This window comes from Molothrus aeneus, chromosome 6, assembly GCF_037042795.1.
Source record: "Molothrus aeneus isolate 106 chromosome 6, BPBGC_Maene_1.0, whole genome shotgun sequence".
NCBI classification, from domain to species: Eukaryota; Metazoa; Chordata; class Aves; order Passeriformes; family Icteridae; genus Molothrus; species Molothrus aeneus.
In genome coordinates, this window is record NC_089651.1 from 28,435,384 (window position 1) to 28,449,094 (window position 13,711).

At 45.7% G+C, this 13,711-nt stretch overlaps 1 protein-coding gene across 1 annotated transcript in view; it reads right to left on the reverse strand.

The window, feature by feature from the left end:
• TTC9 (tetratricopeptide repeat domain 9) overlaps window positions 1-10,699 on the reverse strand; it is a 28,249-nt gene extending 17,550 nt beyond the window's left edge. Inside the window, exon 1 of the mRNA XM_066551957.1 lies at window positions 10,333-10,699. Within this exon, the coding sequence (XP_066408054.1) occupies window positions 10,333-10,699 (367 nt within the window). The remainder of the gene's footprint in view (window positions 1-10,332) is intronic.
• Between the last annotated feature and the right edge of the window lie 3,012 nt (window positions 10,700-13,711).

The window sequence follows — 13,711 nt, forward strand, 5'->3', positions numbered from 1 at the left end:
CACTCCCAAAGCCTTCATAAACCACACTTATGCAGTGAATTGCTGGCAGTGGAAGGATGAGGCAGGAGTGCATCTCTGACTGGGGATAATGTCCACCCCAATAGCAGCTGTGTTCAGGCACCAGGAACACCAAAATCATTGCACTGAACCAATACAATTCTCTGTCTTGACTGTGCCTTTTGGATTAAGCTGAGGAAGAGGAAGATACGCTGTAACAATTACATGATGAATGGGTTCTGCTGACAAGGATGCTGGTCTGAAAAGAGATCACTAGTAGGATATCTCAGGAATAATTTCAGAATGGAGCTTGTTTAGTGCTTTATTAATAGCCCTGTGCCAAAGTCAGAGTGACCAACTGACTGTCAAGTTCAAAGATACTGTCAAAAGGGATGAGGATGACAATGTCATATATAAAGAACTACATGACCTGGTACACAGAAGTAAATTTATTTGCAATAGAATTTGGTGATACAAAATTTAAGACCATACTAAGAATTTTTTGCTAAAATTTTTGAGCTCATGAGTTGGGAAAAAACGAAGAGGAAAAGGACGTGAATACACCAGATGATCAAAGAATGACTGAGTCACTTATGTGACATGGCCATAGATGGGAAAATTAAAATCTTAGAGAAGTTTATTCAAAAATTCAAACCAGTTAGCAGTGGTTCTCAAGCATGAAAATGTAATATTTGCTTTTCAATTTTTATCCTATTTAATAGGGCAGAGAATGTTCTGATTAGCTGTATGTCTAAGCCTTCTTTTCTAACCTTATTAGGTTCTTTAACTCCATGATACCTTCTGGCACTTTACTCCCAAGTTAATCAGACCTGAGGCTTAAAAATTATTTTGTATTAATCTATTAATTTAATTTACCACCCCACCCCATGAGCTACCTCACAGTGGAGGTGATGGAGTTTGAGCTCCATCACAGTAGTTAGGGAATGTAAAAAGGAAAATCAGTCTATTTGCTTTGTACTTCCAGTATAGGTGAGGATCTTACACTGCTCTAGTTTCCTTGCAGCATGAACACACTACTGTGTCTTAAGCAATTAATCATTGCAAAGCATTTAAGAGGACAGTAATCTAGGATTTGAATTATGTTAGTATTAAAAATATATGGTGACTAAAGGAGTTGAGGCTTAACTTTCCCCCACATTGTTTGAAGAAAGAATGATTGCTTCAGGTATGGTACAGAGATTCTGATTTGATCCTTTTTGAATCACTAGACAACAGAAAAGGTGCCTTTGCAGAACAACAGCTACGGCTGACTTAGGATGATTTTCCAGAGCACCCTAAGACACTCCTTCTCTCATTCTTTCAGCTGATCTTGCAGTTCTGCTTCTTCATGATCAGCTGGGCAGTGTGATGTTCTCCCTGGGCAGCTCCTGTTTGCTTGGATTTATTCTCTGAAAGTGTGGATGAAATAAAATCTTTCTGCCCTCTTCCTCTCTGGAAGCAGAGGTGAGCAGAGGTATGTGAATTCTCACAGCTTCTTCCCTGCAGCTGGTTGAAAGATTCTTAGATTGTCCTTTATTTCATAAAGATGCTTTTCATATCACAGTACATTTCTGGATTTCATGGTGACTGCAGGGATAACACAGCACACTGGGGGTAGATGTTTGTTAGTCACATTGGTCCAGGAATAGACAAAGAAAGCACAAAAAGTCTGACATAAATTTCCAAGTCCCAGACATGTCCTGGGCTTTTCATTAATTTCAGGAGTAAATTTCCTCTCCCATACTCTAGGGAATGTACGGGGCAATGGATACCCCACTGCTTGTTTTGTATTCTCATCTCCTTCTGCTTCAGGTAGCAGTAAACAGCTTTGCTGTCTGGAGTAGAGTCTTTCAAACTGGAAAAGGCTGAAGATAAGCAGCATCCAACTGAGCTGATCTGAAAGCAGTCTTTACATGTTAGGCTAGACCTTACAGACTCATCAAATGGGCAGCAAATTTTCACCACTGCCTGATTGGGTTCTACCAAGAGGGCCGTGAATGCTAAGGTGACATATACTCAAGGTAACTCATCTGAGTTTCATCAGGTAGGAAATGAGCTTTCTGTCAGATGTCTCTGATGTGGCCAGGCCAGAACAATGCCAGGGGCGTGGAAACCTTGTAATCGGGGCATCAAAGGAGCTTTGGAAGCAAAATTTGAGGAACACTAGTTTGGTGGCTCTTTGCTGGCTGACCCAGCTGTTTCTTTCCAGCAGCTCCCAGGCAACTGGTTGGACAGCTAGATTATCAGAGTTTTGCTGTCTGCCACTCTGATATGAAAGGAGTTGCTGTTGCCATCGATGCAGAACAATCTACATGACAGCCCTCTAAACTGGCAGCAAGTAAATGCAGTGGGCAGTGCTCCCACTAAAGAAAGAAAGGAATACTGAGCAGTGTCTATAAAAGTAGTTGCTTTAGTAGGGCAGAGATTTGATCTGTCAAACACAGATGTGCTGGAGAAGGAAAAATGATGAAGCCTTGAAAGCAACAATCAGTGTCCTGGGTCCTGAAAAGCTTCTGTAGCAATGTAAGTAAGGATGGTTGTTTTCTGCACAGAGGGACATATACAGGGTTGCAGTTCCTGCCTTGTTGATGGTACATGTGAGTGAAAAGGGCTGAGATAACACCATAGTCAGGACCTTGAGACACAGGACTTGTCAGGCAATGTTTTTCTGGAAAATATCCACAACTACTAAAGGTGCAAACAGCACGGGATTGCTTTTTCCCCCACACTTCTGTTGGGAGGCTATTGCAGAACTATTCAATGATGGTGACTTACACTGCCAAAGACTTTCAAGTTAAGTATGTGCTACTGTGATGGGCAGAATTGTGGTCATGGCCACACAGGACATACATGTGTTAGAATTCATGGCCCTGACTGGAAGAGTTGGTCATTTTATCAAGGTGAGTGACACAGCATGTAAAGATAGGGAATAGAGTCTTATGCTTGCATACATACAGTAGAGAGGTCACACAAAACCAGGTAACCAGCACCAACTGACTGGCTTCCATTTACATGTCACATCACCCACCGAGGGGATGAGAGGACCTCACTGGCATAACAGAGATGGGAGGTGTCTGGGAAAGAACAGAGCTTTGTGTGGGAGGTCAAAAAGTCTGACATAGCTGTGCTGCAACTGGGACAGCAAGTAAAGGAATTCAAAGGGTAGAGGCACAGACTATGCAAGCAGCCCTGACTTCTGTGCTGAGACATATGATGGGAAAACTGGGTACACAGGACAAAGACAAGGAGAAGCAGATGGTGCTATCCAGCCTATGAGCCTCAGGGCAATGGTGTGTCAAGAATTTTGGAAAGTGGGGGAAATGGGGCAGATTTTGAAGTTAAGATCATGACATCAGTCATTGCCTAGTAATAGATGAGTTCTGGCATGTCAAGCTATGACAGCTAAAGACCACTGCTCCCAGCTGCCACTTTTGCCATAGATTATCAGAGAAAAACATGACTGTGCCTAAACCATTTCCATGAACTGTCTTAGTGCTGTTTGTGGCAGTGTCCTAAACTCCAAATGGCTATCCTGAGATTGATTTTTCTGCTCCAGCCCCACATTCAATGGTTACCATTTTCAGCTGCCTAGGCAAGTGTAGAAAACCACTACTACCACCTATTAGCTTCACTCAAGTAAGTGTGCCCCAGCTGGAGTTATGTTCAGCAATTCCAGCAAAGCTTCCACAAACTGCACTGACTCTACAATCGTTGTTAGAGAGAACAGAATAGTAGCACTCCATGCCACCATAAGATTTACCTGCATTCATCCATCAATGTCCTGAGGCTACTGTTTCCCATCCAAGATGCAGTGCAGAAATGAACAAAAGGAGAGAGATTCCTGAGCAGCCATTAGTAACACCTTTCTAGTCAATGATAGTTAATTCTGACTTTTTTCCAAGCATTTTTAACCCTCAATATTAGTCACTGGTATGGTCATCTGAGTAAGCTGAAACCAGAATTTATAGCGGTTGTCTCCCTTCCCTATCAATTTCTCATCCATGAAGCAAGAGAACAAATAAATAGTCAGTAATTTTTCTCAAAAGTTTACTACGTATCTTCTCCCTTTCTTCATTTTATTTCCTCCATTTCACAGTCCTTTGTATGTTACTTTCTGAGACACAACACAATGGCAAGAAGCTAGCAACATTTAGACCTCTCCTTTTATTTACACGGTTTACTTTTACTGTTTCTTTCCTCACAGCAGCTCCTTTGCCATCCTAAAATCCTAATGTGTGAACTCCTGATGATGCTCCATTCTTGGAATATCTGTAGCAATGGCAGAGGACAGTGACAAGGAACTTGGGATGTGCTGCTGAACTGATAAGCAGTTCTGAGAGAGGCTGGAGAAAGAGGCCTGGAGCTGGGTTAGACATTTCTGGGCCTGAGCCCAAGTGAACAGCAAGACGAGAAGGATGTTCCACCTGCTGAACCACTCAGAAGTGGCCCAGCTCCCAGAAAAGGTGGTAACAATGGACCTCATGGGTATATTTACCAATTGACTGGGACCCAGATTTAACACTAGGTTTTACTGAACCAGCTGAACCATCTTCAGCACAGCACTGATGGAAACCTGTGGAGGTGTAAGAGGCAGTGACTCATTGCATAACTCTTGCTGAAGGAAGCTCTAGGACAACATTTCAGAAGAGGATGGAGTAAAGCTGGAAAGATGTGCTACTACAGAACTCAGAAAACAGCAGTGTTCTCATGGTGGAAAACAAGCAGTACTCTTAGGTAAACAAATTAACCATTCTGTTCTTGGAGAGCTTTGTGATTTTCGGTATCTCCTGATTCATCTCCCGTAGTAAGCTGTTGCTAAACTTTGAGGGATCTCAGGTCATCAAGACTGCAGCTCCTCTGGACAGTCTGGCCAGGCAATCTATACCTTCTCAGTTCTTTGTTTCAGGCTTATGCTGACAAGGTCAGCTGGGATAGGCTTGTCGTCATGCAAAGGGAATTAAACTTGAGGTAGAACTGGCTGCAAAAAAACCTGCAACCCACAGAGCCTTAAGTTTTGAAAAAGCCTGGGATAAATAGTGACATATATGGAGAAAAACACATCTGCCTCAGCAAGAGATGGTCTCAGACACATATCACTTAAACCAAGGTTGGTGGCAGCTTGCTATCCTTTCTCTTCCCTCCCTCACGCCCCCCTGGCATCTGGATGTATTTCCATCCCACCCTTCCAAAGCACAAGAAACTCCGTGAACAGGGGAGATCTTTGTTATCCTAAATAAAAAGGAATAGGTGAATACTGAGTATTTCTAAAGAGCAATTCGTGACAATAGCTTTAAATTCCACATCTTTCTTAAATACATGTCAGAGTTTGGGCCTATCACTAAAAAACCACACACAGTCATTGGTGTTTATTCTCTGCTGCAGTTGCACCTCCCTGGAGCAGTAATTGCATCAGTCCTGTAAAACAAGGAGCTTCCAAGCATTTCAGGCTGGTCAGATGTATCTAAAACAAGAGTGTCAGGAAACACCCCCTACCAAGAAGTGAAAATGCAGACCACATCCTGCTGCTCTGTTTGCTGCTGCCCCTCTTTCCCACTGTATGGCATCCTTATAGAGGGTGTTTTTGTTGATGCAGTAGATTAAAAAAACCATCACATCAAGCAACAATCCAAGACTGCTTTAACACCCACAGCACCATGTGTCCTGGTAGAGTGTGTACTTGCTAACGGCTATATACTTGGATGGGCTTTTAGCAGAAACTCCTTTTGACGTCTCCTAGTGGGTGGTCAGTGGAAAGTTTTACCAGCTTTTCTCGAATTTAGTTACATTTTTACTTGGATTACGTATTATAAGTATTTGTGTTTGGATTTCTCACCGGAAATACTCACAGAAGACCACGCAACTGATGGTAATTGGAAGTAGTACCTACACCTCAGCGTGAGGATGCTAGAAGGTTGCTATGCTGCTGGAAGTGTCATGTTCTGTGGGATTGTCACTATGACCTTCATATAGCCATTGAAATGGTACCAGTGCAAATTTCTGCCAGTGTAAGAAGCCAAACATCATTTTCCAGACTGAGATGTATCTAGGAGAGCTAAATTTTTAATACTCTTCCAGGCATTTGTGCCCTCCTGCCAAGACTCCTATAGTCTGAATGGGAATATAAACACTCTACACCTACTTTACATTCATGTAATTAACAGCTTTACAGTACTCCCAGGAGGTCAAAAATGCAGATGGATAAACTGAAGTTTACAAAAGATTTGGTGAAGATAATACAGCTCGTTAGCACAGAGGGAGGATTAGCAAGTAGATCCCCCAGTGCCACTTGTCATCCCCAGATCTCTCTCTGGTTCTGTTTCTCCTGCCAGAATTAGCTCTAGAATTAATGCATACTTAGGAAAATCAGCAGAGGTTTGCTTATCACACTGCAACATTCCCTCACCAGAAAAGCTTAAAACTGTGCTTACCCTTAGCATTTTGCTGCTCTGGAATGACTAGGACTTGTTTCTTTCTGCAGAGTAGACAGAGTGCTTTTAATCCTGTAAACTTTTAGGCAGTAATGGTGGCATAAAATAATCATTGCATTCAGTGGTTGCATTTGTAGTTGATAAATTACCCCCATCTGCATGCAGTACATAAAGCATTTGAGCTTCTTCTAGATCAAATATGCTGTATGAGTGGAAGGGAGATCAAGACCTGAGGTGTATTTGACCAGTTTACTTTTCCACAAGCATTCTTTGTACATCCATCTGTTTTTTAAAAAAACATAAACCACTAACTTGTAGAAAACTCAGCTGAATGCACCCATCAGGATGCGATCGTGGTCCTTGTTCTTAATTTTTCAACAGGGCTGAGAGAGGCAAAAAGAGGTCAAATGACTTCCTCAAGGTCAGAGACCGCCAGTGAGTCATAAAGAAAGGACTGTTTGCATTACAACCCTGCATTCATTCCGGAAGGCTCTATGCTGCTGGTAGGCTTTTGTCTTTGCCTACCCTAGCAATTTCTGGGAGCCTTGGCCATGCTGCTGCTCTTGCCTCTGGTGACATTCATCAGAATGACTTGTGGTAAAATGACGGGGTATTGGCAGGCCCATGCAAGAACGCAGCAGCACAGTTGTGAAGGGCAGTCCCTTTAAGGCAAAACTCTTGGAGCTTAAAATGAAGCCCAGCTAGCAGCTTAGTGAAAGAAACATGAGCAGCTCTGCCAATGGCAAGTTCTGAAAATCCTTGGCTGATTAAAAATAGTAAGTTTTTAAAAATCACAAGAACTTAAGACCCAGCAGATCTGGGATCCTTTGAAATGGGCTAAATAGTTTAGGCTGTGGGTGTGCCTCACAGCTCTACAACAGCAGACCTTGGAAAACACACCAAATATTGGGGGGCTTTTAATAAATATGTGAGCTGGCCACCCCATCTTACAGTAGAATTGCCTGTTGAAGGTGGTCTACAAAACTAGTGGACCTAAACAAGAATCTTTGTGCATATCTCTGCCTAAATTTACCTTCAGCAGGCAATGACAGGCACTGAAAACCGTTTAGTATTTGCCCACATGTGCCTACTCATGCAGTTGGTCAGATTTTAAAAAAAGCCAAACTAACAACACCAGCCTTTACCCGTGAGATCACACAAAATCCCCTCTGGGTTTATTTCTCACCTATGTGTATATTTACCTATAGTTGATGCTCCCCTCTGACTCTCATGCTGCATCTAAACAAGTCAATGTGTGTGTGCATCTGTAGCCGTGATGCAAAGCATCTCTGACAGGTGGATGTGTGGTGCCCACATGAAAAATGGCAGTGCAAAAGCAAGGTGGGCTTCTTAAATGCCAGGCTTAGAGAGTAAGCGGAGGTGCTAAAAGAACTTGATAATAAGGACACTCAGATGACAGCTGGTAATGCTACCGGCTATACTTCAGAGCTAAGTGAAAAGCTGCCTTCTCCAGAGTTAACATGTACTGCTGTTATGATTTCTGCACTATACAGATTTATTTATTTTAGAAACAGCTCTAGGCAGCCATCAGTGCTCAGAAGCAAAACTCCCTGCATCTCCTCTGCTCCCCATGTCAAGTAACACTGATTTCAGCTGTAACAGTACGTGCTGGTGCCTCTGCTAGAGCCCATGGCGTAAAGGAACTGGTGTCTTCTGCTGCATCACACTTAGAAAATGAAGTCTCACTGCTGCATGTCTTGAAGCTGCTATTAGAAATATATACTAATTACCGTTACATTTGTGAGGAAACTCCCTCTCCTCTCTTCCTTTCTCTTTCAATGTGAATTCACTGATCTTCCTGCTAGAATGGGAGCTCTGTGACTAGGAATAAAAACACTGCAATTCCAGTTTAACTGCACACTCCCCTCTCCAGCATGCAGGGCATTTCTTTAAAATTGCTTGCAGATAGCTCAGCAGACACACACAAAGCTGTGCATTTCTGAGACAAGTGCTGTTCTCTGCTCTGTGCATGCCATCTACTGAAAACATGTGACAACCGCCTGTGCAAAATGACAGCTTGACCTGCTGTGAGGTTATCCCAGGAAAAGTACTGCTTGTAAGTCCAGGGTTAATTATACTTACCTCCTCCTGTGTTCATACTGGTTAAATTTAGAAAAAGATCTGTTCATATTTAGGATAAAGAGGGAGAATGTTTCTCACACCGATTGCTACTGATGACAAGATCAAATACAACCAACAGTGACAAAAATTCCTTGCACAAACATGAAACTGTAAAAAAGTGAGCTGGACAATGACAATCACACAGGACAACTCCATCAGCAGGAGTCAAGCCATTTCTAGCAAGTGGAACTTGTGTACTGGCAGAAAGTGCCTCAGAAGCAAATTCCATTTCTCTCTCCCACTTCATTTACCATCTACCTACCACATCTCATTTGTATCTAACAGAGATAGTGCCTGTGAGCCCTTTTTCAAGACCAGGAGCTCACCAAGCTATATTGTTCAGAGTATTGTGGGCTCTTTGTGTAACCCTGCCAATCTAAATGATCCTTGCCAAATACAATCAATGGATATTAATAAACCTGTGAACAGAAATTTGTAGAGAGACAAAATTACATCTGTGCAATTATGGTATCACTCTGAAATCTCACTTGCCTCTCTACCTACGAGATTTCAATAGGCTTTTGAAGGAAGAGTATTTGGAAACATGATGAAAAGGAGCTAAATTGTGCTCCCTATTTCATCCCAAAAGGCGTGTTGAATGTAATAGATTGGCATGCACTATGACGAGGGGATGCTGGCTCAGTGTTTCAAACCATTCCCTTTATACTGCATCTTTTCTAGCACTAGATAACAGGAAATAAAGCTAACAAACTCTGTCTAGAAAGCCAAAAGCTAATGTCCTGATTTGCACCATTTTTACCCCCAAGGATATGAAGGGTGATGAGTGACCCTTCATCCTTCTGCAAAACAGCAGAGCTTTTTTAATGCTATTATTTTGTGTATCTTGTCCAAGTTATGAATGCTCTCTTTCCTGTATGTACCTGGGCACAAGTTTTTGTTGTAGAGATGCTTTCAGGTTTGGAAAGAAAAAAAACGTGCTGCTGGGGACCAAAAATAACATCTGATCCTGCACTTGTTTGGATAAAGCTTCTTGAAGTCAACAGGAGTTCTGTTTCTGTAATGACTTCAGAATCAGACTACAAAGTAGTTAAACCCCCCACCACTCCTCTCCATCTTCCTGCAGCACTTCTAAACAGATGGCAAGGAGCAAAGGGAGGCATGATCAAATGTCTACTGACCACAGTGATGACTGGAAGCTAGCGAAAAGCCACGACTGTATTGGCTTTCAACTTTAAGTGCTAAGGAGCCAAAAAATTCTTTTTATATCTGGTAGAACTATTTGGAGGTATTGCAGTTGCGCCCAAACCCTTCCCCTTCCTTACATCAAATGTGGTTGGAGTCCGTCTCTCTGTAATACCATTAATTACAGGCTCCAGAGCCGGAGCTGCGGCGAAGGGACTGAAGGACATCGCGGGCTGAGGGTACAGCGCAGCAGGCAATCTTGGCCATTTCACAAACCACGATTTCTGTCAGCCGGAGCGCCCCACGCACGCACCGCCGCCCTGCCACCTGTCTCCCGGGGCAAGAGGGCACGGATTCATCGGGGGCGGATGGAGCCGCCCGGGAGAAGGGCTGGGGGTCGCGGGCGAGCCCGAGCACCAGATGCGGCCGTGCGCCCCCTCCCCAGCGCTGCCCGAGCAACGCGGCTGTGCCCAGCGGGAGCGCGGACGCGAAAATGGAAGCCAGCGGAAGGGAAGGAGATGCGGCGAGCGGAGCGGGGCGGCAGCGCTGCTCTGCGGAGGGGGAGGGAGGTGTGCGCGGCGCAGGTGGGGACCCGCCGCCCCCCGCCCGCGGCCCCGCTGACCTGCCAGGCTGTTGTAGCAGTCAACCTCGATGGCCTCCACCGCCTGCCGCTGCTCCTCGCTCAGCCCCGCCGCCGCGGCGGCGGCGGGAGGGCGCTGCCCGGCCGGCTCCTGGCTCAGCAGCAGCAGCAGAGCCTTCAGCTCCAGCAGGGCGCGGTGGTACTTGCCGATGGCCTCCCGGAATTTCTTGTCCTTGTAGCACTGCGCCCCTTCGCTCTTGAAATCCAGCGCCCGTCCGATGAGCTCGCCCGGCTCGGCGCTGCCCGCCGCCGCCGCCCGCGGCTGGGCACCGCCGGTGGGGCCGTGCCCATCGCCCGCCCCGCGGCCGCCGGCGTTCAGCTTGCCCGCCGCCGGGCTCGCCCTCTCCATGGCCGTGCCGCCGCCCGGCTCCCGCGCCGCCCTACGCGGGCGATGCCGCGGCGCCCGCCGCCGCGCTCCCGGCCTTGCCCCCGCGCCGCTCCGCGGCTCCGCCGCTCGCTCCCATCCTCCGGCGGCCGCCGCTCCTCCTCCCTCGCCCCGCCGCCCGCGGGGCGCCCGCCTCCGCCCGCCCCCGCCGCCCGCCGCGGGCACCGCCGCCCCCCGCTCCGCTGCGACCCCTGCCCAGCCCAGCGCGGCGCGGCGGGGGCGAGCCTTGGGCGTGGGGATGCGCCGGCTCCGCTCACCGCTCACCGCTCACCGCTCACCGCGCCGGCCCGGCAAGGGGCGAGCGTACACCGGGACCCTCAGCGCCCGGCACTGGCTGAGCCCACAGACCCCTGTCCTCCGTCCTGCTCTCCCTGAGACTGAGCTCACTCCAGCCCCCACAGCCGTCTGCCTTCTGCCCTCCTGTGCCTTGCCCTCCCGTACCTGAGGGTATCGCCTCCCTGTCGGCAGGCTGGGATTCCACTTCCTCCATTCCCCTCCTCATCCCCGTTTCCCAGCTCCATCTCCTCTCCCAGATCCCACCAGTGTCCATTCACCATGAACACCTGTGCAGGGTCCCTCGAAGTGTTTCGGTGTGTATACTCTGTATCACTGGGCAAAGAAGTGCCAGATCATGAAATTTCCTGTGTGCTCTGCATCAGAGCAGCAGAAGCCAAGGACCAGTAACTGCCCTGGCACCAGTAACTCAGGGACTTTGATTCTCCTGAAACAGATTTTCCTATGTGCTGCTGAAAAATTGGTCGATGCTCATTGATGCCTAGAACATGTCCTGGTTTGGGGGTATCAGTGGAGAGTGACTCTCCTGTTGCAGGCCAACAGCAGAAAAACTGTGTGGAGCATGAGGCATTGTTTTGTTAGGCCTAACACCATGTCTGCATTGAATATTAGAACAGTTGGATGTATTTAGGTGTATTGTTGTGCCAAGATATTTTGTAGGTCTTACCACGTGCTTAAAAACTAGAGGATGGATGAAAAACCCACAGTGTATTTTTTTTCTCAATAATATATTGGAATGCGTATTTCATTACCCATGCAACTGTTACATGATAAGGCTGCAGCTGTGATGCAATGTGTTCAAGCTTCTCTCTGCAACCATGAGAACATTTTAAAATGGAGACGAGTTTTTCTTTGGGGTATGTACAGCCTACTGTGGTGGCTTGTGGTGTTGCAGTGCTGGACAAACTGGGATAGCTGTGTGGCATAGCTCCATGTAAAGGTATTAATGCAGGTCTGGGACCAGTAGTTGGATAATTCCTTGTTAGCAGGGCCAATGAGTTGTGCTTTATGCATTGGTAATGTTAGTCCCTGCTGCTAAGTTTCTGGACCTTGTTGAGGTTGTGGTCACAGCATAGGACAGACACTCATCTATTCACTTGAATCCAAAAGCCAGAGCCACAAGGAGAAGCAAATAGCATCACACTGATTGTGATAGAAATACAATTTTGAAAATGCTTTCACAAGGGAAAATATAGCTAAGGCATTCAGCAGTGATTACATGATTTCAAGTGCTTTCATTTCCAGGTGCCCTACTATCTACATCTTCAAGAAATCTTACTTTATGAAAATGGATGCTCAGCATTTTCAGGTACCTCAAGCCAAGAGTGAGATAAATTACTTACAAATCCTACTCAAAGTACATGTGATCTAAAATCAGGAAATCCTGGGGGGCGGGTGTGGTGGTGGTAGATATTAGTCACAGTAGCTAGAGTGGAATTGATGTGTGGAACCTAAATATTAAGGAAGGAACATTCCTGTTGGGACATTGTTTTAATCTGTCTGCTAGTCATATTACACAAAGTAAATTTAAGTAATTTCAGAGGTTTCATTGTACCATTATTGATTGCAGCTTGGGAGAATTCACAAGGACAACATATATCTCTTGTGCTGGAACGCTGACTTTGCCAGAGGAAAGGAGATTGCCACAGAGGATTAATTGCTGAGATCTGAGCAGCTGCAGAAGCTATTGAAGAAGGAACTGTTTTCTTGGAGGGTGATGTAGCAAAGTGACATTGGGAGTAGTTGCTTCCCTTTTTCAGCATTTGCTTGAGCCCATGGAGTTACATGGCATAGGGGGCACTGAGACATAAGTGACTTTTTCTCCTCTTCCACCCCCTCTGCTTAAGGGATCTTTGCATTTTCTTCCTTTGGTTACAGATCAACAGTGGTAGTCTGAAACAAGCTATGAAAAGTGCAAGTTTTCTTACAGAAGAGTTTGGCAGTGGCCACTGGCATTATGGGTGCAGATCTGGTCAGAAATGGTCACAGAATAGTGATAAAACTGGGTGGTCCTTGCATTAGGAAATATACTGAATCCCAAATTCTGCCTAAGCACCCAAATGAGTTTTCCACCTTGTAGTTCTTGCAGAAATGTCCAAACTCTCTTCCTGACATTGCTGGTGCCTATAAGGATGAATGCCGCAAGCTTGTAAATCCCAAAACAGACCATAACAGAAATGTCGGAATGGTTGCTGTTTATTTGCCAGCTTAGACCCTTTGTTGATAGCAAAGAGTATCCCTCAGCTGAGAGCTGGATCTCTCAGCGAGAGAATTCAAACCTGCCATAAGATGTGCAGGATGACTGGCAAAGGTCAGTTTAGTCCACCAGATCCTTCTTCCTGGAGAGGAGTTAAGTAGTGTTGGCTGTACTAAAATATTTAGGAAACATCACACAGACATAGGGTCACCACACTGACCACAGCATAAGGGACTGCTTTTGTTTGTTTTTTTGCTTTTCAAGAGGAATGTGGTGCTTGGAGGAAAACATGAGAAGCTGTCACCTTTCCAAGACGGACAAGATTTGTGCTTGAGAGATACCTCACATTTCATTTAACATATGATGTGATATTCAGGTCTAGATTTCAGCTGTCTCAGGCCCACTAGACTCCCCATACAGTCTTGCCAATGGTCAACACCTTTAGTGATATTCAGCTTGAAAACATGACAGGAACCTGAAAGCAT